The following is a 23,818-nucleotide window of genomic DNA, read 5'->3' as shown; positions in this document are numbered from 1 at the left end:
TTTTTTTATTTTAATTTTTTAATGGCTGTAACAAGACTCAACAGGACCTGACCCCTGCACTGAAGAGCATCAACCTGGATCCTAATAAGTGCTACAGTGTGAGTCTGTATCTAATTGATCTCTGACCACTGTATTTGCCATGACGATGAGAACGCTTTGTGTTAATGTTACAAGAACATTAAGGATAAAACACTTACAAAGCCAAGCTAGTGTAAACATCAATAGCAGGGCCGTAGCTGCTGTTGAGGACACTGAAGTTATGTCTTCTAATATTGGGGGGCTATTAGTAAAAACTTGCACATAGTGGATATTTTGTACGCTGATTTCAGGCTCAAAGCCTTTACTACTTTTAGGGCAACAAAATAATATGTAAAGGTTTTAGCATGGAACTACTGTTTATAGAGTGCTGCAGGAATAAGTCCTAAGAACCCAGAAATGAGTTAGCATGTTAGCACTCTTAGCACCCTCGTCTCAGAGTCAGTGGGTTTTTCGTTAGATGCCTTAAATAAGGTCTGTGGTTAACACAAGCTAAAGAGACTTTCACCTTTTGTTCTACAACATATAATACATTCGTAAATACCCCACTTGTGAAGCTTTTATGTGTCTTAAAAAAGGCAGTTGCAAACAGGTGACTAAAAATGAGACGACAGAGCGTCATCATGCTGAACACGGCTTTACAGCCTTGTGCTGGTGATGTTAGTTCATTCATGTTCCATGTTAGGTCGTGCAACTGTGGTTTATTTATAGCCTAACTAGTTTTTTACTTCTCATGATTGCATTTACGCATCTACAATCATAAAAGTTGTGGTAATTTGTGAAGATAATCCTGCTGAGCAAAACATGTAAGGGTCATAAATGTTTGTTAGCCACAGAGCTAATTTTCTGCAGTAATTCAAAATCCAATGTGAAAGTCCTTTTGGCTTTTTAACACTAATAGTAATGAATGTAGCCATCGTGACATCACCCATTGGTTTGTGGACTCTCATTGTGAAGCCCCGAGTTCGGCTTGTCGGCCGTTACTGTCTTGATGTTTTGGAGCCAGAAGTGACCACATCTGGACAAGAGGCTGGTACTGTGGAGGAGCGAGGGATGGATCTGACTGAGGAGCTGAGGACACTATTGGCAGACAGCCTGTCACTTATGCATGACTTAAAGCCTTAAAAAATATGAACAGGTGAGTCAAATGAAAATTCATCCCCGTACAGTTGTCATGAATGGGAAAATTCAGCTATAGAGACCTAAAAGTTTGTTTGTACCAGGCTGTAAACTTGTTTATTTCATATTTATAAAATCTTAACATGGAGGTCTATTCCGATTGGCTGGCTTCCAGAGGCAGCTGAGGGTATCTGTTCAAAGAGCTGCACCTTTTTGCACTTCTGTATTGGTTTCATTTTTTAGCCCTGGAGATTGCGGCTTGTTGGGAAATAATGAAATAATAATATAATAAATAAATAATTATGATAATATAATAAAATGTTCTAATAAAAATACATTTCTAATATATATATATTTTTATTTTTTTTTAAAGCAGGTGACTATCATGATTTCAATATTTCTAAAATACAGGAATGCCTTCTTCTGGCATATTTACAGACTGCGGGTCAAGAAATACGTTAATGCACTTATGTTTTTCTAGGACTTTTCAACTTTATTGCCCTGTTGAAAACATTTATTTGAAAGGTAATCAAAAAGTAATCAAATGTAATAAGGGGCTGTTCCTAATTTATGAGAGGGAAGGGGGTGGTGCAAAAAGGAGAGGAGGGGCATGTAGAATATTTTGTAAGCACTGGGGAGGGACTTATCTTTTTAATTTTGGCTTAGGGGAGGGACATACAAATTTAAATGGTTGTATTTTGTGTTTACTTTACCACTGATCCTTAAAATGTGGGTTTTTAAGGCATGTTTTCTTTAAAAATTGCCAAAATTCCACCACTTAACATATAGCCAGAAAATGAAAAAACTATCATGGAAATTATCACTGGATTTTCACATGTCCAACGTCACTTGCACACATTATGTGGGATGAATTGTCATCTTCAGCTTTTAACTTTCAAACATCAAAGGGTAGGTTTTAAAAAATATAAGCACTTATTTATGCTTGGTTTTCCCAAGTCACTCCAAAAGGCTCAAGGAGAAATACTGGGGCGTGTCAAAAAACAACCAGACAAAAACAGTGCACACCAGCCATCCACCTCCTCTGACAAGTAAAGAAAAGTATCTAAGTTATGTTACTTTGATGATGTAATCAAAATAGTTTTGTTAGTTATTATATTTTAACAGGGTAACTAGTAATCTGTAACGAAAGGTAACCCTCCTAACCCTGATGACTGTTTATAATATTAGATTAAATGTGCCTTCAAGGCGTGAACGTTTGTTTTTGCGCCGGTCACTACATCACGTGACATTCCGCCACGGCCCCGCCCCTCTCGTAACGTCGTCCTCCCTCTTCCTTCCCGTCTCTCCCTCCGCTGCTAGCATAGTTAGCACTAGCACGTTAGCCTCCAGCAGCTGTCGGTGGCACTCAGTCAGCCAACCAGTAAGTCCGAGTGCTGGTGCATTTGTAATCATCGTCCTCCTCCTCCTTCACTCCCGTGGAAAGACCGTGGACGGCCGGGTTGTTTCTTCGGGAGCCAGCTGCCTCACCTCCTCGGGCTACCTGCAGTAAAATATTGTTGTCCTCGCCGTCACGACAGGAAGAAGCCCTGGGACATGGCCAGACCAGAACAAGTCCTGGTGCTAGAGCCACAACATGAACTGAAATTCAGAGGTAACGTTGAACCAGAGGGCAGGGCCGGGGGCTAGCTAGCTAACCAAGAAGCCGTTAATATTAGCCACTGTGTCTAATTCCTGCATTAACCAGTTAATGTTTGCTAACGTGTCGTCATTGGCTGTTTCTGTTATGAAATAAGACGGATACAGCTAGCCGAGTCTACATTGTGTGTACGACAGCAGTGGCGATGACAGGTGAAACGACACTGTGTGCGACGATGCTAACTAGCTAGCTAGGTAGCATTTAGCTAACCTAGCCAGCAATTCAAACGGCTCGCTGTCATTGCAGCGTCAGGGCAGGCCCGCCGTTCATTTCTCTAACTCACTCATTTGCTCCCTTCGCTTTCTCTTTTGTCTTCTGACAACATGTGAAACCCCGGGATGTGATCTAATACTTGACATACGCCTTCCTCTCGATGTTGCTGTGAACACCCTGCTGCTAAGAAGTGACTATTCTAGTAATTTCTACGGCCAGGATGCCATTGCTCAGCCTTATTAACATGCTTATTTCACAATATTATAAGCTAGCAAGCTGTGATCGGGAGATTTACCGTTTACTCTCACTGTGCAACCGAAATTCCTTTCCAGCTTTTCTATATCCAGGCAGGCAGATTGTGAAAATACAGACTGAGCTGGTGTGTCAGGGATAATGGCTACATTCTGAGATGATTGCCTTTGGGTGTGATATTACCCATGTCTCAGTTTGTTTGCAGTCTGTGGTTGTTTTATTTATGACAGTGTAGCCTGTTATAATGCTTTACAGGCCATCTGTAATTTCTGATCACGTTTAGCCTCCATTTTATGTAAATGCACATTAAATTCAGCATCACATCAGTTTGCTGCTATGTATAAATCAGCTGGGCAGACCTGTGATCCTCAAACTACAAAGGAAATTAAAAATATTATAGTCAAACACAGAGGAAAGAAATGCAAGACAGCAGCTTCCATTAAGGCTTCACATCTGCACAGATGTTTTAAGAATCCTCACTTACCACAAGTCTTTGTGTTGCTAAATGCTTAATTAAAGCAGTCTAATGTTAATAGGCTATACAATAGACTATGTGCAGTTTATGATCTGTCACATGAACGTATTAAGCCTCTTTGACTAAACATGACCATCAGCCACAAAATGGATTCTATTAACAAAATTAACCTTCAAATCAGACAAATGAAATCTAAATCTCCTCAATTCAACAAGATCAAGATCAGGCGAGAGCCAGGCCTTTCCCATTATGCTCTGGGTCTTGCAGTGGGTGGAGAGCTGCTGCAGTACCTGGCTATAAAAACTGCAGCTGCCCTGATTTCGTGAGATTATCATTGTCCACTTTTCAGTGACGTCAGAGGAAGTTGGGCTGAAGTCGTACATGTTCTTCCTAGTATGCAATGTGCGATGATTGGCGGTGACCGATTCTGTGCAGGCCTGTCTCATCTGGAACGAGCCTATTGCTGTAGAAGTGGGTCAAGTGATGGCCTAAGGTGATGGAATCAGGCAGTAGCTGGTAGTTTAGTGATTGATTACTGCAGAGCTTTGGATGCAAAGATAACCCAGGAGAAGATGCTTACGCCCACTCAGTTACTGAGACACAGTGGATCTGATTAGAGCAGAAAGCACAGTGAGGTTATTTGTCCAACACACATTTCCAAAACCAGGGTTCAGTTGTCAAAGGAGGTTGAATATTACCTTAAACAGGGTCAGACAGTCTTATGAGGGATGCTGTGAGGGGGATCTACACAAGCAACAAGAAAATGTAGTAAGGTTGCTACAGGGTCCAGGTCTTGGCTGAGGGCGGGGCATCAATAATAAATTAAACGCTCGCACACTTTACTGCTCTTTCCACCATTTTAATGTTTAATGTGCAATGTTTTTGGCAGACTCTGTGGAGTCCCTCACAAACACTACTCACATATTCATCCTTACAGACACACAATATGTGTATGTACTTTATCATACATGTTCACTCAGTTTTGTTTGGTAACCAAGAAACCAAGCCTTGCCCCCAAATGACAAACACCCAAACTAGTAGACACAAGTGTAAGTTTGCATGCAGTCTGGAGTCACTGTGCTGTTTCTCTGTGTCCTCCTCAGGCCCGTTTACAGATGTCGTCACTGCCACTCTGAAGCTCACCAACCCTACAGATAGAAATGTGTGTTTCAAAGTCAAGACGACTGCCCCTCGCAGATACTGTGTGCGCCCAAACAGTGGCATCATTGACGCTGGAACCTCCATCAATGTTTCTGGTGCGTAAACATTTTTGCATCATTTTATATCTCATTCAGAGAACTGGGTGATGCTGATACAATCAGATATCTGTATTTTTAACATGGTGCCTTAAAAATTTGCTGATCTGTTGTTGCTTTCAGACAATACGTCCAGATCAGGACTAGGTATTTGGTATCTGAGGAAAAAATCACTATATTTGTGGACCTAATGGCTGAGCAGAGGGAGGCAGTTATTGATCACTTCACCCAGCAGCGACACTAAAACAAGTTTAGAAAATTGTGTCACTTTACCCGAATGCAGGCTATAACACAAGGAGAAGACATTGTTAAAGCTATATCAAGCTATCAGCCAGCATGTATTGTGTTTCAGCACCAAAAAAGTCTTCTAGCCTCAGCTCTACCACTCATACTGATACAGCAGTCGCTCTCTTGAGGTTACAGATATATAGAATTGGTATTTGTATTGAACCTAAAATAATGGATATTAGAATATTTGTTAGTTTTTTAGCACATAGCCCTGTAGTGTCCCTGCAGTGTAATTTCTGTTGAAAGCTTTCACAACTTGGTAATACCTAAAAGCTCTAAAAGGCAGTTTTATTTACTTGAGTTGCAGTTTTTCCCTGCACTGTATATTGCTATTTGAAGGAAAAAGGTCCCGCATCTCTCACCTGCACAACTGTCATGGAAATCAGACTGATAACTGATTTTTTAACATTCATTACAAGTGGAATCATTGCACTTTATACTGATAAGTAAATGACCATCCAGGCAGATCGGGAGGTCACCGTGTGTAACCCAAATCATAAACCACAGTGACGTCTTTTCATTGGCAGGTTGCATAATAGTTGTTATGGGCCAATACAGGAAGTCACTCTTTCCCTAATGTTCTGACTTTCCATTCTGTCATTGTTTTTGTCCACAGTTATGCTACAGCCGTTTGACTATGACCCCAATGAAAAGAGTAAACACAAATTCATGGTGCAGTCCATGCTGGCTCCATACGACATGACTGACATGGAAGGAGTTGTGAGTACCAGAGCATAAGATGTGATTTGGGATGATATTGGTGTTGCCATGTTACTGTTGACCCTAAGTTGTTCTTAATGAAATGTATACTGTGTCCAAAATCATATACTAAGCACTACATACAACATATTTTTGTGTGAATAAACAATAGAATGTATCTTTTCGGATGCTCTGAGCTGTAATTACTCGTTGAAAATTCCTTCAAAAGTTTTGTTTGCAAACAGAGCTTTCAGCTGGTAACAGAGGCCCTGTCATGGTGTGTCATGTCATGTTCAGTCGTCGACCGTTAAGTCAGGCGACCTACATCTTTCAGTGAAAAAATGAAACACTGATTAATTAATGTAATATTTATGTCGCTAGTGTTTAATTACAAATATGGGTATCAACGCAAGAGGACAGATAGATACAAATCATAATGGTTCACCTGCTTTACTTACCTATAACTTCACTTCATAGTGCTTCTCCATCAGACATGATCCGTAAGAGTATTTTGCTGCTTCTCTTTTTGCATCACAACATGCAGCTTTTACCATTTTAGTTTCAGTATTGATACAACTCAAGGTATTTAAGCGTATTCTTGAGACTGGTTGCCACAATACAGTAAAGTGCTAGATAAAAGAAGAACTCAATTTAGTTTCTGCTCAGTTCTGCAAGCTTCCTCCTCCTTGTATGCCATCCTCCTGGCATGTTCTGCTCCTTTATTTCAAGGAACAGATTACTTGAGCATTCCACATGTTCTTTCCAGTGGCTAACCATCTTTTTGTGAACTCCCCTCTCCTCAGTTCTTTCTTCTAACACCCAAAAACACATTTCAGGCACAGAAATTCTCCTTGCTTTGAGCCAGTGATACTCAAGTTGTTTTGCCTGGGAGCCACTTTTATAAAAAATGACATGAGGCCAGGGGCCAGTTAATAAACAAACATGAATAATTAATGTGTAAATAATTAGACCGGACTTCTGTAGGGGTGTCCAGGGGATCCTCCTCTGGCATCTTTTTATTTATTCATTTATTTGTATTTTATCTACATTCAAAGTACAAAAAAAGTCCCGCTGTGACTTGATTTTATTTTCATTGTGAGTGAGAAAATGGTTGGCGTGCCACCCAGCACCCAATCTGGTCTGCAGACTGTAAGTTGAGTATCACTGCTCTAAGCCCTACATCTACATTGTTCAGAATCCTACACTACCTCCAGCTGAACTCTTGAATATTTCAGTTTACATCTGTCTGTCTCGTTGTCCAGAAACTGTTCTGAAACATTTATAATACACATCCAATATCCTGAAAATGCAGTTCCTCTAGATCATTCAGTAGAACATTTCCTTGAAGTAATGACTTCTAATAAATAGAAAAGGCACCGATGTGATGCTTAAGTATCCCTGGATGAAGTTTGACTGTGTTTTTTTCCTGTTTGTCTCCCCTCCTCTCCTTCTCGATGTTCTCACCCACAGTGGAAGGAAGCAAAGCCTGAAGAGCTGATGGATTCAAAGTTGAGATGTGCATTTGAGATGCCTCTAGAAAATGACAAAACTGTAAGTCTTACTCTTTGGTTGACGGGCATTTGTTCTGCACTGTAAGCATTCAGTCATTAAGTGTCAAGTGTAGATGCACAAAAGTCACATTTTCTCATGTTGCTTCACGAATTTCACAGATTTAAATCAAAGCAGTCATTTAATAGCCATTTAAGATCTTAAAGAATATTCACATTGCATGTTTCTTTAGAGTTTCTGTCTTTCACTTTTGCACAGCCTTTTCTTAGTCTCATACCCATCAGCAAGACACCACTGTATCACCCATTACATTCTTATTTATTCATTTATGATTTATTTGTACTTTCATCTCACTCCCCCCCTCCACGTCTTTGCATGTCTCTTCATCCCCTTCCTGTCTCTGGCCCCACCACTCCTCCCCCACCCCCACCCCCACCCTCACTCTCTCTCCACAGCATGAGAGTGAAACCAACAAAACTGTGTCTTCCTCTGCCTCCTCTGTTAAGACCGAGCACTCCACGCTGCCCAAGTCAGCCAGTGCCTCTCTGGATGACGGAGAGGTGAAGAAGATCATGGAGGAGTGCAAGCGGCTGCAGATGGAGGTGCAGAGGCTACGGGAAGAAAATAAACAGATCAGGGTGAGACGCACAAAAACAAAGAGGCAATCTGTCTGCATTTTGTTTCGGTCTTGTAGTTTTTTACTCCAGAATTTCCTCTGTCATACACAGAAAGAGTTTCACTTTTGAATGTGGTGTCTACTCTGCACCATATGAGACTAAACAACCGTCCCTATTTTCTCTGAAAGTATTCCAGTCATTATAGGAATAGCTTTCTTTCTTTCAAGTGAGGCTGCAGAAGTTAAAAGCTGCACGTGTCAGGTAACTTAATGTAACTTTTCAAAAACTCAGTCTGTCTGTTTTATATTTTTCTGATCTCATTGAGAGCACCGGTGCCAGGAATAATGTTCTCTCTGTCAGGGATAAGTTCAACAGCCTCTAAATGATAAAATTAAAAATGAATAACCTTTTCTTGCATTTGGCAGAGCTTTAGTCCAAAGACCTCTCTCTGCTGTACCCACTAGTGTTGCCAACTGTTTGCAGGGAGAGCAGCTATTGGCTGTTGAAAATGTCACCAATGACATCATGTGTTAATTTGCATATCTGTATATTACTGTCAGAGTTATTACTGAAGCACTCAGACATGAAACTGATTCAGAAGTCCAGAAGACTGGTGTTGTACTCATGTCGGGGATTTGTGTGTACTCAACTTGTGATTGGACATTTCTGGACAGCACTTGAAGGCAGCAATATCATACCTGCTTGCAACAGCAACAACAGTCTGTATCTGAGGCTCTGTCTGAACGTATACAGATATTTTTAAAGACAAATCTCTGAGAACAAAAATCAGTCCACACAATCTTTGTTTTACAAAATATCTCTGTCCACACTATGACTCCGAGCCTGTTAGCTGTCTTAAGCAGTCTCCCCTTTCACAAAGGTAGTCAAGTGTACAGGCCAATGTTACCTTTTTCAAAACACCTACTGGAGATTTCATCACCGTCGATTTCCCTTCAGTACAAGGACAAAGGAGCTCACTCAAAGATATGAGTAACCTTCTGGATATGTGAAAGTTTTCCTTTCACTCCTCATCGACAACATTCCCATTATCAAAATTGTCCCACTATCTGCTGACTCAGCTGGTCCTGATCCAAAACCATAATTTCTGGCAGCCTTGATACTGTGGATGCTAAGGAAGCATTCACACTGGCGCTACGCTCATTCGAACCCTGGTCCGCTTGTAAATTGGGAGTCTCGGTTCACTTGTAAGTGAACCCTGGTGCGGTTCGCTTACAGTAGGAAATGCAAACTGACTATCCAGCAAACCAAAGAGAGAAAGTGACGTAGAGCGCAGTGCATTTAGGTTAGAAAAAAAACAAAAGCAACAGTGCGAACTCGCTCGCTGCTTCACCTGATGCTCATACTGGGCAGCTTCTTGTGAAGTAAAAACAGAAACCCCAAGACTGCATAAATTTGGTGTTGCTCCATTGTTTTTGTGGTGACCAAGCCGGCTGAAGGGGGGTGGATTTCCGTTTTTGGTCCTGGCCAATCGATGAGCTGGGTTTTCTACTTCCTCATGCTTTTTTTCTTCCTGGTCAGTGGTGGTTTCGGGCAAAATCGCCCCTAAACGAGCAGCTGTTGTAACTGCTTGACGTTGTCCGGGTGGTTTGGTCCACTTTAAAAAGTGCAGTGTGAAAGTGAACCAAACCAAATGAAGGTGTGAAAATTTTTGGCATTCCCTGCTTAATTGAACTGAGTCCCCCAGACTATCCTGGTGTGAATGCGCCCTTAGGTTAACCAAGTAACACTGGGCTCAGCAGACACCTCTGCCCATCCATGTAGTGGTGTAGCAAGACTAAGTATAAGTGTTAAGTAGTCAATCATCCAAGCAGTGCGAACAAAACATGAACAACCTAGTCAGTTACTCCACCTTGGTCATTGTTGTTTCAGGTGCATTATTGCTTATACAAAGCAACAGTTGACATGCAACTAAGTAGATGAAGTCATCAATTCCCAAACGCTCCACACAGATACAAAGTAACCAGAGTTTGGAAAAAATCTACACCTTAGAGGGCATTTTCAAAAATCCCCATTTTAATGACCTAAAACTACGTCTGCGTGTAGACGAGAGGTTAAAACGTAGAGGAAAATATCTGTTTTTAAAAATATCTGTGTACGTTCAGACCGGGTCACTCGAGTGTGTTTGTGTGTGCCGAGCTGTTCTGACTATATCTCTGACTCTTCTGTCATGAACACAGGAGGATGACGGGCTGCGGAAGAGAAAGGTGACCTCAATGGGCGCTCCTCACTCCTCTTCCTCCTCCGCCATGGCGACCTCGGCCATGAGGGACGAAGGCCTAAGCACCCGCATCCTGGCGCTCTGCGTGCTCTTCTTTGTCATTGGAGTCATCATTGGCAAGCTGGCCCTGTAGAGACACAGACAGACAGAGCACAGTGACAGACGGGCGGACGGCGTGCTCGGGAGGACACGTGTCAATAAAGGCAACGGAGATGTCTTCTGGGTTTATATTGGTTTGTCTTTCTTTTCTTTCTTTTTTTTTTTAAACATTTAAGGCAATATCATGATGGTTTGTCTGGATGGAAAATAATTTAACATGTAAAAAGAGAACGAAAGAAGGCGATCCCAAGTTAAACCATGAGTGCGAGCGTTTTTGTCACAGGTCTTGCCTTTTTCTCTTTTTTTTTTTGTGAAATAATCAACACCTCTGATCTGTTCTTTCCGTCCATCCCTCCTTCCTAAATGATCTTCCGCAACTTGCACAGGTAACAGTTAGTGGTGTGTGTGTGGAAGTGGCTTCACGCTGGCTGAATGTCTAAAGTCTTTCATTGATTCTGAAGTCTTCAGGTTCCTCACTCACATTGTCTATAAGAAAGATCTAACACTCCTCTTCTGATAATCTCTCTTCCACTTATTACCGATAATCTACAAGGAGAGGGTGAACTCAAGTGATCAGTGAAAGACTTTTTTTCTTGATTTAAACTCAATGTATTGTCTTCTAACAGTATGTGGTAAAAATGTGAGCCAGTAGAAGCCGTGTGTGTGCGTGTGTCATTTTGATTTTGCCTCCTGCAGGAGGGCTGATGTGACTGTGCGAATGGATGTTTTTATGTGAGCAGACCACAAACGGTGAAGTCACAGGCTGTTTTAGAGCGAAGGAAGAGGGGTGGTTTGAACACAAAACTGTCATCTGAACAGATTTCCTGTACACGTCAGAAAAAATGGGGGTCTATGTTGAAAATCAGATTGAAACTTGATCATTTTTGTCGATGATCAGGCAAAGAAATCAGTAGAAATCCAGTAATTTTTTGGCCATTTGTAACAATATAACCCGCTACAAATCAAGATCACAATAAAGAATTTATGCTGCATGGTGATCAAGTTAAAAAGCTATATAATGTCAGATTTTCCCAGTTAACGCTGAAATTTTCTTGAGAATTACTTCCTCAGGTTGAGAGAGGGGCACTAGACAAAATACAAACAAAAACTTCCCCCCTTAAAGCAGTGAACATTTTCAATATATAACATACAGTATGTAACAATAGCTTTGGCCACCTTGTTTAATTTTGCCCATGGAGTATTGTATTTGTGTCCTCTAGTGTATTACAGCAGTTGTTTGCTTCATTTTTTTTCTTATTTTATCATGTAGCCACGATGCTTCTGTTGTTTATAATATTCAAATGCACTATATTCAAGTGTCCACTCTGCAGTCTGCATGAAATGACCTGGATTTAATATGATTATTATTATTTTTTGAGTGTTGAAGTTATATTAGCAAAACAAAAAAAAAACTGTCTTCTCAAAAGGGACCATCTTGAGTCTGGTTTATCAGTTTGTGTGTGTTTTGTTTCCTTTCGATTATCTTTTTCTTTTGTTTGGCGTCGGGCTCCGGTGGTCGTGAGATAACTGAGACAACACAGCTGTATTATCTCGGCCCGTCACATGACCATCTAAGCTGGTTGTTATAGAGGGAAAAAAAAACAAGAATAAATATCTGTATTTTTTCTTTGCCTGAGGGAGCTCGGGGAGCAGAGAAGTGGGAATGTGGGCGGCTGTTGAGGAGGACTGACCTGTGAATACACACTACATTAAAGAGAAAAAAAAAAGGCATCAGAGCTTCAGACCACACGTGCAAAGATACAGTCACACGACAATGTAATCACACGGTAATTGGATACTCTTTTGTATGTACATAAAAATAAAGACTCAAAAAGATAACTGGCAAAGTTATTAACATACTGTAGTAAAGGAAGAAAATAAACAACCACCATGGATCATGTAGCATCATAATGAATTAAAATACATCAACCCCCCAACTGTCTGCTTCTGTGAAAAGTTTTCTCATTTAATTTAGATTTGAAAAAAGAGTGGTGTTGTGTGTGTGTGAGTGTGTAGCTGTGGCTGTTTGATATTAAAAGAGCAAGAAAATGCATCAGAGGTGCAGAAAGTCAACGCCCTTATGGTTTATTTTGTACCAAAAAAATGTAAGAAAAAAATCCACAAACTGATCTTAATAGGTTAAAGGAGCACTCCACTGATTTTACACATGAAGCTCCGTTTACTCTTAATGCATTAACAGCTGTAAGACGTCTTGAGAGGTTCTGGGTGGTACAGAAGCATGAAACATTTCTCATTATAATAATTTAAGTGATCACATAACATGAAACATTTTATTATGTCATAACAAATGATTTCAAGATAAATATATTATTATCAAAAGAAAAGTTTCTTCTTATAGCATGAAAATATCTTGTCAAAACAAACTTCTCACATTATGACCTGATACTGATCAGTTTTCTTTTTTCGAGCGTGGCAGCAAGACACCTCCAGTTTATCATTATCATAATCAAAGGCCTTCAGACTGCATATATTTAACAGAGAGCCTTTATTACAAAGTGGGAGTCTGGGGTTACATAGATTTTCGCCATTTCCCTGATAGGGAATGTCCAAGAAAGGATAATATTGGTTGCATTGTGGGAATTCTAAGATCTTTGGGGCTTCGACCACTAACTTGGACTAGTGACTCCTGACTTGGACGTGAAAATACTTGACACCTTCCCCCCAAGCCAATATGAGAAGAAAAAGTTATAAACATTTTCCCCACACCAGATGAGTGAAATACAAGACAGGACAGTAACATACAAAATTGTGCTGTAAGCTATGAAAGTGCAAATCCAGCACTAGTTTTTATGATTAAGTTCAGTCACACTTGTTTAACCAAACTTGTTTTAACAAATAAAAACACAGTTTAAAAGGCATTCATGATTTTTGTAAAATGTTATTACTGTTGATAAAATGGCATTACATTTTGGTGAAGGGCGCATAATGACTTTATTAGGACTCAAAACTCAACGTTTGGGACTCGGGAATTCTCAGTTATGACTTGGCACTTGACTCCATACCTGAGTGAGTGCAAAGACTTGAGAGTTACTTGTGACTTACAAAACAGTGACTTGGTCCTACCTCTGATAGGTGCTATATGAAATTGCTGGAGTACCCCATCCAAACCTTACAGATCCTTTCTCCACATGTTATAGGACAAATAAGAATTCTCTGATCTGAATAATAATTTCTGTCTAAAGGGAAAACATTCCCCATGGTACAGGACCATCACTATAGTAACAGAGCCTCTTGTTATGTGTGCCTTTGTGTGCTGGGTGTATTGATTCTGACAGCTGATGGAAAACACCTGCCGTGATGTCAGTGGTTTGGGTGTGGCCACAGGTTCACTGCAGCAGGACAGTGCACCTGCTGGTACTCTTGAAACATTTAGATATAAATGGAAATTCGTCATAAAATGAAATTATGCATAATGCCAAGAACAAGATGCCAGGAGAGAAAATAAAAAGCATGTTAAAATAAGTGAGTAAGGGACTGTTCTTTGGCTGTTCTTTGGCTGGAGTGTAACTTTATATTTTTATTTATTTATTTATTACCTTCTCTGAACTTACAGATCTTTTTCTTTGAGCCTTCCTGAGTGACTGACAGAAAAAGGCATGACCACCATATATTAGGCATTAAACTTTTAAAGTTAGTGCAATCAGTTACATTTTAAATGACACATAGAATAAAGTGATTTTGATGAAATTTCACTATTTTAAGCTCAGATTTGTTTTTGTTTTTGTTTTTTTTCTGACAAGCATTTGTCACACATGTCCAAGGAACGTCAGAAATTGAAAATGCCAATGATAGTCTCTGTTTTTACAGTTTCTAGCTATGATAGATGAAAACATGCCCATACCCAGTTTGTGATAAATTAAATACAAAATATAACAAATTAAAGTTGTTGAATAAAACCCAATAAGTAACAAACAGACCCTAAAATAAAATAATAATTGCAAAGTAAAGCTACACAGTCATGTTGATGCTCCAGATGTCCAGCAGATGGAGACAGACACAACAAACCCCTCCCAACATTCATTGGGCAATATGACGTCATCGGGCCCTTTCCAGGAAGTGGAAAAACATCAACAATCCTTGCAGGTTTCAGGCTAGGGCGAAGTGTCAGTGTAGCCTAGCAGCGAGGTAGCAAAGCTCGACTTCACCGTGTGTTTCCCAGATTCGTTTTATTATTTTATTTCACAATTAGTGTAATAGTAGCACTCCAACTATGGCGTGGATACAAAAGCTAATTGGAGGAGGTGGAAAAGGAGGAAAGGGACCGAGCCCACAGGAGGCGATCCAGAAACTCCGAGAGACGGAGGAGATGCTAACGAAGAAGCAGGAATTTCTAGAGAAAAAGATCGAGCAGGAACTGCAAATCGCCAAGAAAAACGGCACGAAAAACAAAAGAGGTGAGGTACCAGAGCGTATTTTCTCATAGTCTCCACGTTGTATCCTCAGATTGCCTGGTCAACAAGGCTAAGCTAACTGTTAGCACGTTAGCTAAGTTGGCTAACTTTGCCCAGCTGTCAGAAGTGTTGGCAGTCTCACCTACCGTCGCTTTCACGGAGACAGCACCCGAGATAAGTGGATGTTTTTATCGAGTGTGTGTTAGATTTGATTAGGTTATCTCGTGAGGGGTTTTCTTTTACTTCTTAACGCTAGCTTTGCCCTTTTCCAACATACCTGTGGTGATATATTTCCGTCTGATTGATCGGTGGCCATTTAAAAAGACTTATTTAAAGGTGTGGCAAGCGACACAGCTACAGTTAGCTGTGAGACATACCACTGCAGAGAGACTGGCAGTAAAGATATTGGCTCAGTGTGTCAGGACAAGGGTTGAATATCGAAGTTGCACATGTTAAACAGACGTGATATTGCTGGCAGAGAGGTGGGCGTGTTTGCACCTTGGTCAGAAGTCCGCATAGAAACCTCCAGCGGGTCCTGTAGCTGCCTGGGAGCTTACTATAGCAGATAATGATGCCACGAAACAAATAGAAAGACCCATAACGTTGTTTGTCATCAGTAACATGGGAACAAACATAATACAGTAACCAGAAGACCCTTGTATAACAAAGAAATACACTATACAAGCATATAGGAGTTCATTGCCCTGGATCAGAGGTTACCAACCTTTGACCTTAAGGGACCCCTTTTCTATCATTGAGTAAACTGACAACCCCTGACTAAGTTTTTTTATATCATATTTAATACAGAACAGCAACACAGAACAACTGGTAATCTGTACATTTAATCCAAATAGTCGATAACTGCAGGAATTTTGTGTAAAATATGTGATTTGGATGAATTTTGGGCAGATTAATTCCTGTGAATGTTACAACAGATGAGTTTTCCTGATATTCTTAGGAACTTTTTATGATTCTCTTTCTGTATTATGTACTTTTTAGATTTTTAACAATCATACATACACAATAGGCTTCTTCGGTCTTGCCTTCTCCCTTACACTTATTGTTCTATTAGCTCTTTGGTGATGTTAACTACGTACTTTTCTAACACAGCACAAGGCTGTTTAGAAGAAGGCTCTGTGACTATAGCTTGTGTTCAGGACTTCCTGTAATCCTGTGAGGATTTTCTTTTTTAAACTTATATGTAGAATTATAATCTAAACTTTAAAAATAACAATTTCATTTAGTGCTCTAAACAGACATTAATGAAATGTTGAGATAAAAGGCATACTGTATAATTTTCAAAAAGTTTTTTACACCCCTAAAAATCAAGAAGACTCCCATTAGGAGTTGTGACTCCCAGGTTGGGAACCAGTGCTTTTGACATCAATAAGCTCATTAATGTGGTGGGTTGATTGTTGAATTTACTGTGATTATTACTTGTGTGCAAATGGACATTTTAGCTCGATGACACTGCCAGAATACAAATCGAAAGGGTCAGCAAATATGTATGATAAATCATCTGGGATGATAAATATCCTCAGTAGTGTTGTCACAATACTGGAATTTTTAACTCAGATACCTTGAAAAATAGTGATATTCAATACTGTTTTCAATACTATGGGAAAAGATTGACGCTGGGGGCATAAAATTATGCTTTTATTAAAAGATAAATACATATCAAGGCTATAACACGACACTGACAACTTTTTCTTTCTTGATTAGCAGCAGAGAACAGCAGAATGTCTGTAGTAAACATTAATAACAGGAGAGAACGAGAAACCACAGCTGGAACCCGTGAATCCATACTGCTGAACCCACTTTAATTATTCAGAATCAGTATGTATTGATAAACCAGTGTGTACTGTGGATGTCAGGGCAGTAGTTTCAAAGACATCAGAGTAAAATTTTGACCCAAAAGTGGTGCAAGACAATAGTTAAGGGGGTCACCAGTGCAGTCAGCAGTTGTTGAGATGTGTTGCTTTCAGTGTGTTGGAGAAAGAGGTGAAACCAATTGACAGAATCACCAAGAGATTGATTTATGTCACCACAAGCAGGGCAAAATTATCATTTGTTATTGCAATTATGAGATATAAATCTATATTGCCCTGCCTCACCTATACTTTAGGTTATTCATTAGGTAAAGAATCGCTGGAGGTTGATAAAGTAGTCACAGTCTCTCTGGTGTTACAGTGGTTTCAACAAAAAAAAAGCATATTCTTGTACTTGGCTTGAATACCTTCTGTACATTGACCTTATCCTAGATATTTCCTCCTCCAGCTTCACAAAGGTTGACACACAATGAGTCAACCCAGCATGACACTGACTGTCTGATAGCTTCACTACAGCCTATCAGGTTTGAGTTAGTGGTTTTGGTCATGTGACTGCTGGGGCTGTTTCATTTTTTACTTTCCAGTTTTTCCATTTCATCAACCAAGTGCCGGTCACAAGTTATGACTAATTGTTGTCACTGATGTAACAGTCACTAACATGGTAGATTAGTGTGTAAGGGTTTATCTTATGATTCCACTCAGTGGTGGGTCACTGTAAGTTCACAGAGCAAAATATATGTTGACTGTCAAAGGACAAACCAATCCCCATGACTCATAGTTTTACTTCACTGTTATTATACATCATGTCTACACAACCAAATCTATTTTTGTGACATCTGTTCGTCCTGACTCCTCCTCTTCTCTTTTGATCTCCTCAGCGGCTCTACAGGCATTGAAAAGAAAGAAGAGGTATGAGAAGCAGCTCGCCCAGATCGATGGCACGCTGTCGACCATCGAGTTCCAGAGGGAGGCTCTGGAGAATGCTAACACCAACACTGAAGTGCTCAAGAACATGGGCTTCGCTGCCAAGGCCATGAAGAATGCCCATGAAAACATGTAAGAGCGAGTACCAGTCACTGATTAAAAATGAACTGTGCGCATTTTCCCAAAAAAACAATGAATCACAGTCAGAATGAAGTTTATCAGAAAGCAGGATTCACTTAGAAGGAACATGCTTTGGTCTTTGGTGCGTATATTAAACATACATTGAACACATTAAGAGAGTACTGCAACCGTCAGGAACATAAAGATAGAATAGAAACATAACAATAAAAATATATAAAAAGGAACTTTAAAAATACTATAACATATCAAATATGTACAATCACTGCAGTCAAACAAACTATGTACAGACTCATACAGAAGTTATCCCTCTCAATCATCATGTATGACCCATTGGAGGTGTGTGATGGTAGTGACCAGGTACACTGTAAGCAGCACACAAGAGACCAAGATGCACAGTGCAGAAATAATGCTAATACAGTGAGGCAAAATGTAAAACAGGAGTGAATCTGGGGTTGACTTTCACTTTGACTGGTGAGCGTGTTTCCAAACAGTGACCGACAGTTCTGCACAGTACACCTTTACATTCTTTACAATTTGATTGATTGATGGATTGGACTGAAGTGAATCAGTGTTTATAAAAATATCATATTTCTCAGGGTGCCGCAGCAGCCGCAGGTTTTAACCAGCCGGTGGCCCTTTGCTGCATGTCACCCCGTCTTTCTCCCCCCTTCAGGCTTAATATTGTCCTGTCTAATAACGGCAAAAAAGCCGAATATATTTGTAGATTGCTGCTTCTCCATTTTCTTCATGGCACTACAGGGAGAATTAAAAAAAAATCGGTCTGTTTTAAATCAATAGAAAGATTATAAGGAATATGCTTTGCCCAGGATTTGACCCACATGCAGTAATACCTCCCTAATCCAAACCCATCAGCACCCAGTGTTATCATAATGTTATCAGTAACAAACAGGCTCAAAAGTAGTATTGTATGTATTTCCCTGCTTAAATGCTAAAATACCTCCAACTTTGCCAACTTACACTTCAGATGTAATTTGCTCACATGTGAATCACCCGCTGCTTTTTGTTTCAGGGACATTGACAAGGTGGACGACCTGATGCAGGACATTACAGAGCAGCAGGAACTGGCCCAGGAAATCTCTGACGCCATCTCTAAACCTGTCGGCTTCGGAGAGGAGTTCGATGAGGTGGGCGATGCTTTTCAGATATAAGATTTTTACATTCATGAGGACATGTTTTTCTTCTGTGTTAACATACAGTAACAAATGATGGACTGATGATAACACAGGTTTAACCCAGTAAAGTTAAGCATCATCCTCGATGCTGATCAGCTCTGTTTTGTGGCCCACCAGGTTAAACACAGTGTGTTGGCCTCTGTGTTTCCTAAGTCTTTACTCCAGCGTTAAGGCTGCCTTATTTTTGAATGGTCCTATTCATAGACCCATCTCACCATAATTGATGGTATTCAGTCATTTGGGGATAACACAGCAGAAAGAATGAATATGCTCCTTTTAGAAATCTCAGTCAACTGACTTGAAGTATTTTGATTAAACTCTCAGACGTTTTAGTCACCAAGTGTACAGACACACAAGATTAGGACCAGATAAAACAAATGAGAAATATTGAAAAATAAAAGCAGCATTTGATATTTAATCTGTATCATTTTACTTTGATAAATATCTTTGGTGTTTTGGCTTTGCATGAATTAGTTCATGATGATCCTCATCTTGAGTGTTGCTCGCTGTGTTTGTCAGGATGAGCTGCTGGCGGAGCTGGATGAGCTGGAACAGGAGGAGCTGGACAAAAACCTGCTGGAGATTGGGGGAGCAGAGAATGTCCCCCTCCCCAGTGTGCCTTCTACTTCATTACCTTCGAGACCTGGTAAGAGCCTTTCGATTAACCAGTACAACAACTCTGTGGACCTGACTGCAGCATCTGTATTGATTTATTTAAGTTAAAGAAATAGTTTGACACTTTGTGGGACGTGCTGGTACTGCCCATCAAAACTGACAGGTCTGAAAAGAGCTGCCACTAAAGCCCTGGTGCCAGACACCTCAGAACACCCCCTAGAGGTCCTGTGTCCATGCCTTGACATGTCGAGGTACCACCGTGGATCAGTGGTATCTCTGAGGTGCCAGCATGTCGAACGAATGCTCGATCACATTGGGGTGGGGGGAATTTTGAGGCCAGATTGATGCCTTGAGCTCTTTGTCATGTTCCTCAAGCCATTCCTAACAAGTTTTTACGGTGTGGTGCGTTGTCCTACAAAACTGTGTTTAAGTGCCATCTCCTGTCATCCACATTATCTGACTTAATTATCAGGTGAAATTCCCCCATTGGAACAGTAACAACAATTTAGTTTTCCTGCTTATACACCAGTAATAACCGGTCACCCATGTAATGTCACTCTGTATCAGAAGGCAAATAACTGTATATATGTTGAACCTTTGCTTTAAGCTCAGCTGTTAAAGAGACAGTTCACCCCAAAATCATAACTGCATTTTTTTTTCTTACCTGCATTGCTATTTATCAATCTAGATTGATCTGGTGTGAGTTGCCGAGTGTTTGAGATATCTGCTGTGTAGGAAGTGTTCATCTTATCATGTGCTTGTGACAGCACAAGATGTGAACATCAGTAGCAACCTTCTCTGCTGAGGTATAACGTTAGCCAGCTAAATGACGCTAGGTGAACTAGCGGTGGATGCTTCCTACTGCGCTGTTATATGGTGGGCTGGTGTAGTTCAGTATAAAGAAAAGTTCCTTCATGAAAATGCTCACAACAAGGTCTGTGGTTTATCTTGAGTTACCGGGTCAGGATTTCTGGAGAGAGACATTGCTGTTGAGTTTTTCAAATGTATGTTTTTGGCACTTTGAGCACCACAAGCTGAGCGCCTTCTAGTTCCATTATATTCAAGAGAAGGCAGACATCTCTACTGTCGATACCTCAAACACCTGAAACTCACAGCAGACAGTCTAGACTGATAAATAGCACTACAGATAAGAGGAAAAATATGTACTTTTGATTTTGGAACTGTCCCTTTAAAGTAGAGGTTGGCCCCAGCTCACAATGAGGTCTGGAAACCAGCTGAGATCATCTAAACATGACCGCACTGTATCACTCAAATCTCTCACAACTGTCTTTTTTTTTTACCCACAAAAGCCAAGAAAGAGGAAGACGAGGACGACATGGAGGACCTGCAGCGCTGGGCGATGGAAGCCATGTAAACACTGCATCTGCCACATCATACCTGCATCAGAGAGGGAATAGAAAGGAGCAAGGGGGGGATGAATGGACTGACAGGATGTTGTGTATGAGTGTATTTCTGTGTGTCTGAGGTGCGCTGACATTACGTAACACGAGAAAAGGCAAAAATGCTGTATACTTTGTTTTCCCAATCCCCTTTACAAATACAGAGACCCTGGGGTGCTTAGCAAACGAGCCAGTTGGGGGCTTTTATAATGAAGCTATATTACTACACCTTGGCAAAGTAACCTAATATTTTTATCCTTAATTTCAACACAGTACTTGCACTCAATGGTTCTATTCCTGAGAGATTATTTCAGTGCCCACAGAGTTTATACTGAGGTGTGATGTTATGATCTCTGTGGTGCGATAAGGAGCTGTGGTGTGAGGCTGTGTGGCACTACTGACATCACTGGATAACAGGGGAATTTTCACTGGGGCTTAATCCTGAAAAATCTGTTTCCGACTCACATATTTACCTGTGTTTGTGGCGTTAAACTGGCTGGATGTCTTTTTTTTTTTTTCCTTCTTAACAAAAATAACACTCCTTTGCTCTCCGTTATTTGTTAATGCTGTTGAAAATAGGAGAACAGTTGAGCATGAGCTGGACGAATAAGCTATGAGCTGTGTTTTTGCCAGAATCCAAACCTCCTCTTTTGTTTCAGGCCGCGTGCTTTGCCCCTTCCCCGCCTCCTCTTAGCCTCCTGTCGACATTTCAGCGACTTCTCCCTGCCTCAAAGGCATTCTCACCAGTGGTTCTTGTTATTTGGTGTAAATATCCCAAATGTGTCTCTTTTTATATTCTGTATTTCTGCCGTCACTGAGAGGTTCTGTCGAGGTTGTGTGAAGCATGCAGCGATGGGAAATCACAATACAGATCACAATGCACGGTTCGGAAGAGAGATGTTAAACCTAACAGTTTCATCCTGCTCTGTCTGTCTCAGTCCTTCCCATAAGGGTTTTTGTTTCAAATTGTATAATGTTGAAAAAATAATAATAATAAACTATTGTCACAACTTATTAACTGCATCTTGGAGGAGATGGTGGTTTGTAAAAGATTAGATTATAGTCAATCTACAACATTTTGGAGTTTAAAGAGTTGATTCCTTTAGTTTTTCAAAGTCACATTGTACATTTTTTACATAGGAAAAAAACAACACAAGGACGGATGGACAAGCATGTTTGCATTTCTATGTTTTATTTATCCAGATGAGAATATTATTTGCAAAATCATTAAAGGTTTTCAATTCTTTATTTGTAGTTTTGTCATTCATAATAGGACATTTTAATCATAATATGTCATAATTTTCCAGAGCCCAGGGAGATGTCTGAACAGCTGCCCAAAACCCAAGGACATTTAATATCCGATCAAAGACAAAATAAAGCAGCAAATCCTCACACTTGAGAACCTGAAGCCATCAGATGAGTGCCGTTTTAGCTCGAAAACTGACTTGATAATTAAAATCCAACTTTATTTCAATTAATTTCAGTCAACTAATCAATGAATTGGGAAATCATTCTACACTGAACAAAAATTTAAACAACACCTTTGTTTTTGCTCCCATTTTTCACAGGTTTAAGTTAAAGATATGACACTTCTTTATGCACTCGATAGATATTTCTCTCACATTTTGGTAGCAAATTTGTAAAACTATGGTAGAATCTGTCCCGGGTATGGTATATCCAGATGCAGATTAAACAGCTTGATTACTACACAGGTGTGCCTTGGGCTGGTCATAAAAAAAAGGGCTACTGAAATGTGCAGTTTGATCACACACATGTTTTGGGGAGCGTGCCATTAGCATGCTGACTGCAGGAATGTCCACCAGAGCTGTTACCCGTGAAGGGAATGTGCATTTCACTACCATGAGATGTCTCCAGTGTCGTTTCCGTTAATTTGGCAGTACACCTAACCAGTTCAGGACCTCTTTTATTGTGACCATCCCAAGGCACACCTGTGTAGTTGTGATACTGTTTAATCAGCATCTTGATATGCCACACCAGGTGGATGGACATGGATGGAACATGGGTTTTAACAAATTTAAGACCAAAATTTGAGAGAAATATTTCTGTTGAGTGCATAAAAAAATCATAGATCTATAACTTCACCCTGTGAAAATGGGGGCAAACAAAAAGTGTTGCATTTAAAGTTTTGTTCAGTGTAGTTTTAGTTCAAATCAACACAGAAAGACACACACAGACACTGTGAGTCAAACATTTTGTACACCTACACTTTCTGATAAATCTCAAGCTAAAAATTAGAAAATGTAGGTTATGAGATGTTGGTCACTGGTATGAACACCTGCTTCTGACTGTTCAGGTCTGCTATCAATTGGGCTTTAAATTATGCTTATCAGAGAGACATACACACTGGTTCTCAAAACTAAGGGTCACCAAAGCTTCAGGGGGGGGTCACGAGGCCATCTTGGTTTTAACAGGTGTAGGAGAATGTTTTGTGTTTTGTGAAGAAAACTAAATAACTTTTTTTTTTTTAATGTTTAAATTATTATTCAAGATATAAACTTTACAAAAAATCTCACAGGATCAGGACAGGGTGAAGACCTGAACGCAAGTTATAGTTACAGAGCCTTCACTTTCTGCTAAACAGCCTTGTCCTGCATTGGAAAGAGGTAAAACAACCAAAGAGCAAATAGAAAATGGCTAAGCCTCAGGCCGAAAAAAAAACAAACAGTGAATTTGTCCCCAAAAAAAGAAAAAAAATTACAAAAACAATGCAGTAATACAAAAAGTTTCTAAAAAATTTCAGTAAAACATATATATATATATATATATATATAAAAAAATAATGATAATGATAATTCTACTCCTATTATCGCTTGTCTCCTAAAAT

General features: G+C 40.0%; 2 protein-coding genes across 3 annotated transcripts; both read left to right on the top strand.

The window, feature by feature from the left end:
• Positions 1-2,435: 2,435 nt before the first annotated feature.
• Positions 2,436-12,394, top strand: LOC126402730 (vesicle-associated membrane protein-associated protein B-like). 2 transcript variants are annotated; one of them, XM_050064939.1, is made up of 6 exons: positions 2,436-2,767; positions 4,856-5,008; positions 5,913-6,016; positions 7,466-7,546; positions 8,011-8,142; positions 10,320-12,394. In XM_050064939.1, exons 1-6 carry the CDS (start codon positions 2,710-2,712, stop codon positions 10,491-10,493), a joined length of 702 nt encoding a protein of 233 aa, XP_049920896.1. In that variant the 5' UTR covers positions 2,436-2,709; the 3' UTR covers positions 10,494-12,394. The 2 variants fall into 2 exon arrangements, with proteins under 2 accessions (XP_049920896.1, XP_049920895.1); XM_050064938.1 differs by having other exon boundaries at positions 2,438-2,767; positions 7,960-8,142.
• A 2,139-nt stretch (positions 12,395-14,533) lies between these two features.
• LOC126403068 (charged multivesicular body protein 4b-like) lies at positions 14,534-22,219 on the top strand. The gene is made up of 5 exons (XM_050065486.1): positions 14,534-14,874; positions 17,579-17,756; positions 18,796-18,910; positions 19,478-19,604; positions 20,884-22,219. Exons 1-5 carry the CDS (start codon positions 14,691-14,693, stop codon positions 20,946-20,948), a joined length of 669 nt encoding a protein of 222 aa, XP_049921443.1. The 5' UTR covers positions 14,534-14,690; the 3' UTR covers positions 20,949-22,219.
• The last annotated feature ends 1,599 nt before the right edge of the window (positions 22,220-23,818 follow it).

This window comes from Epinephelus moara, chromosome 16 (assembly GCF_006386435.1).
Source record: "Epinephelus moara isolate mb chromosome 16, YSFRI_EMoa_1.0, whole genome shotgun sequence".
In the NCBI taxonomy this organism is placed as follows: domain Eukaryota; kingdom Metazoa; phylum Chordata; class Actinopteri; order Perciformes; family Serranidae; genus Epinephelus; species Epinephelus moara.
This window is presented reverse-complemented; position numbering and strand designations above follow the sequence as displayed.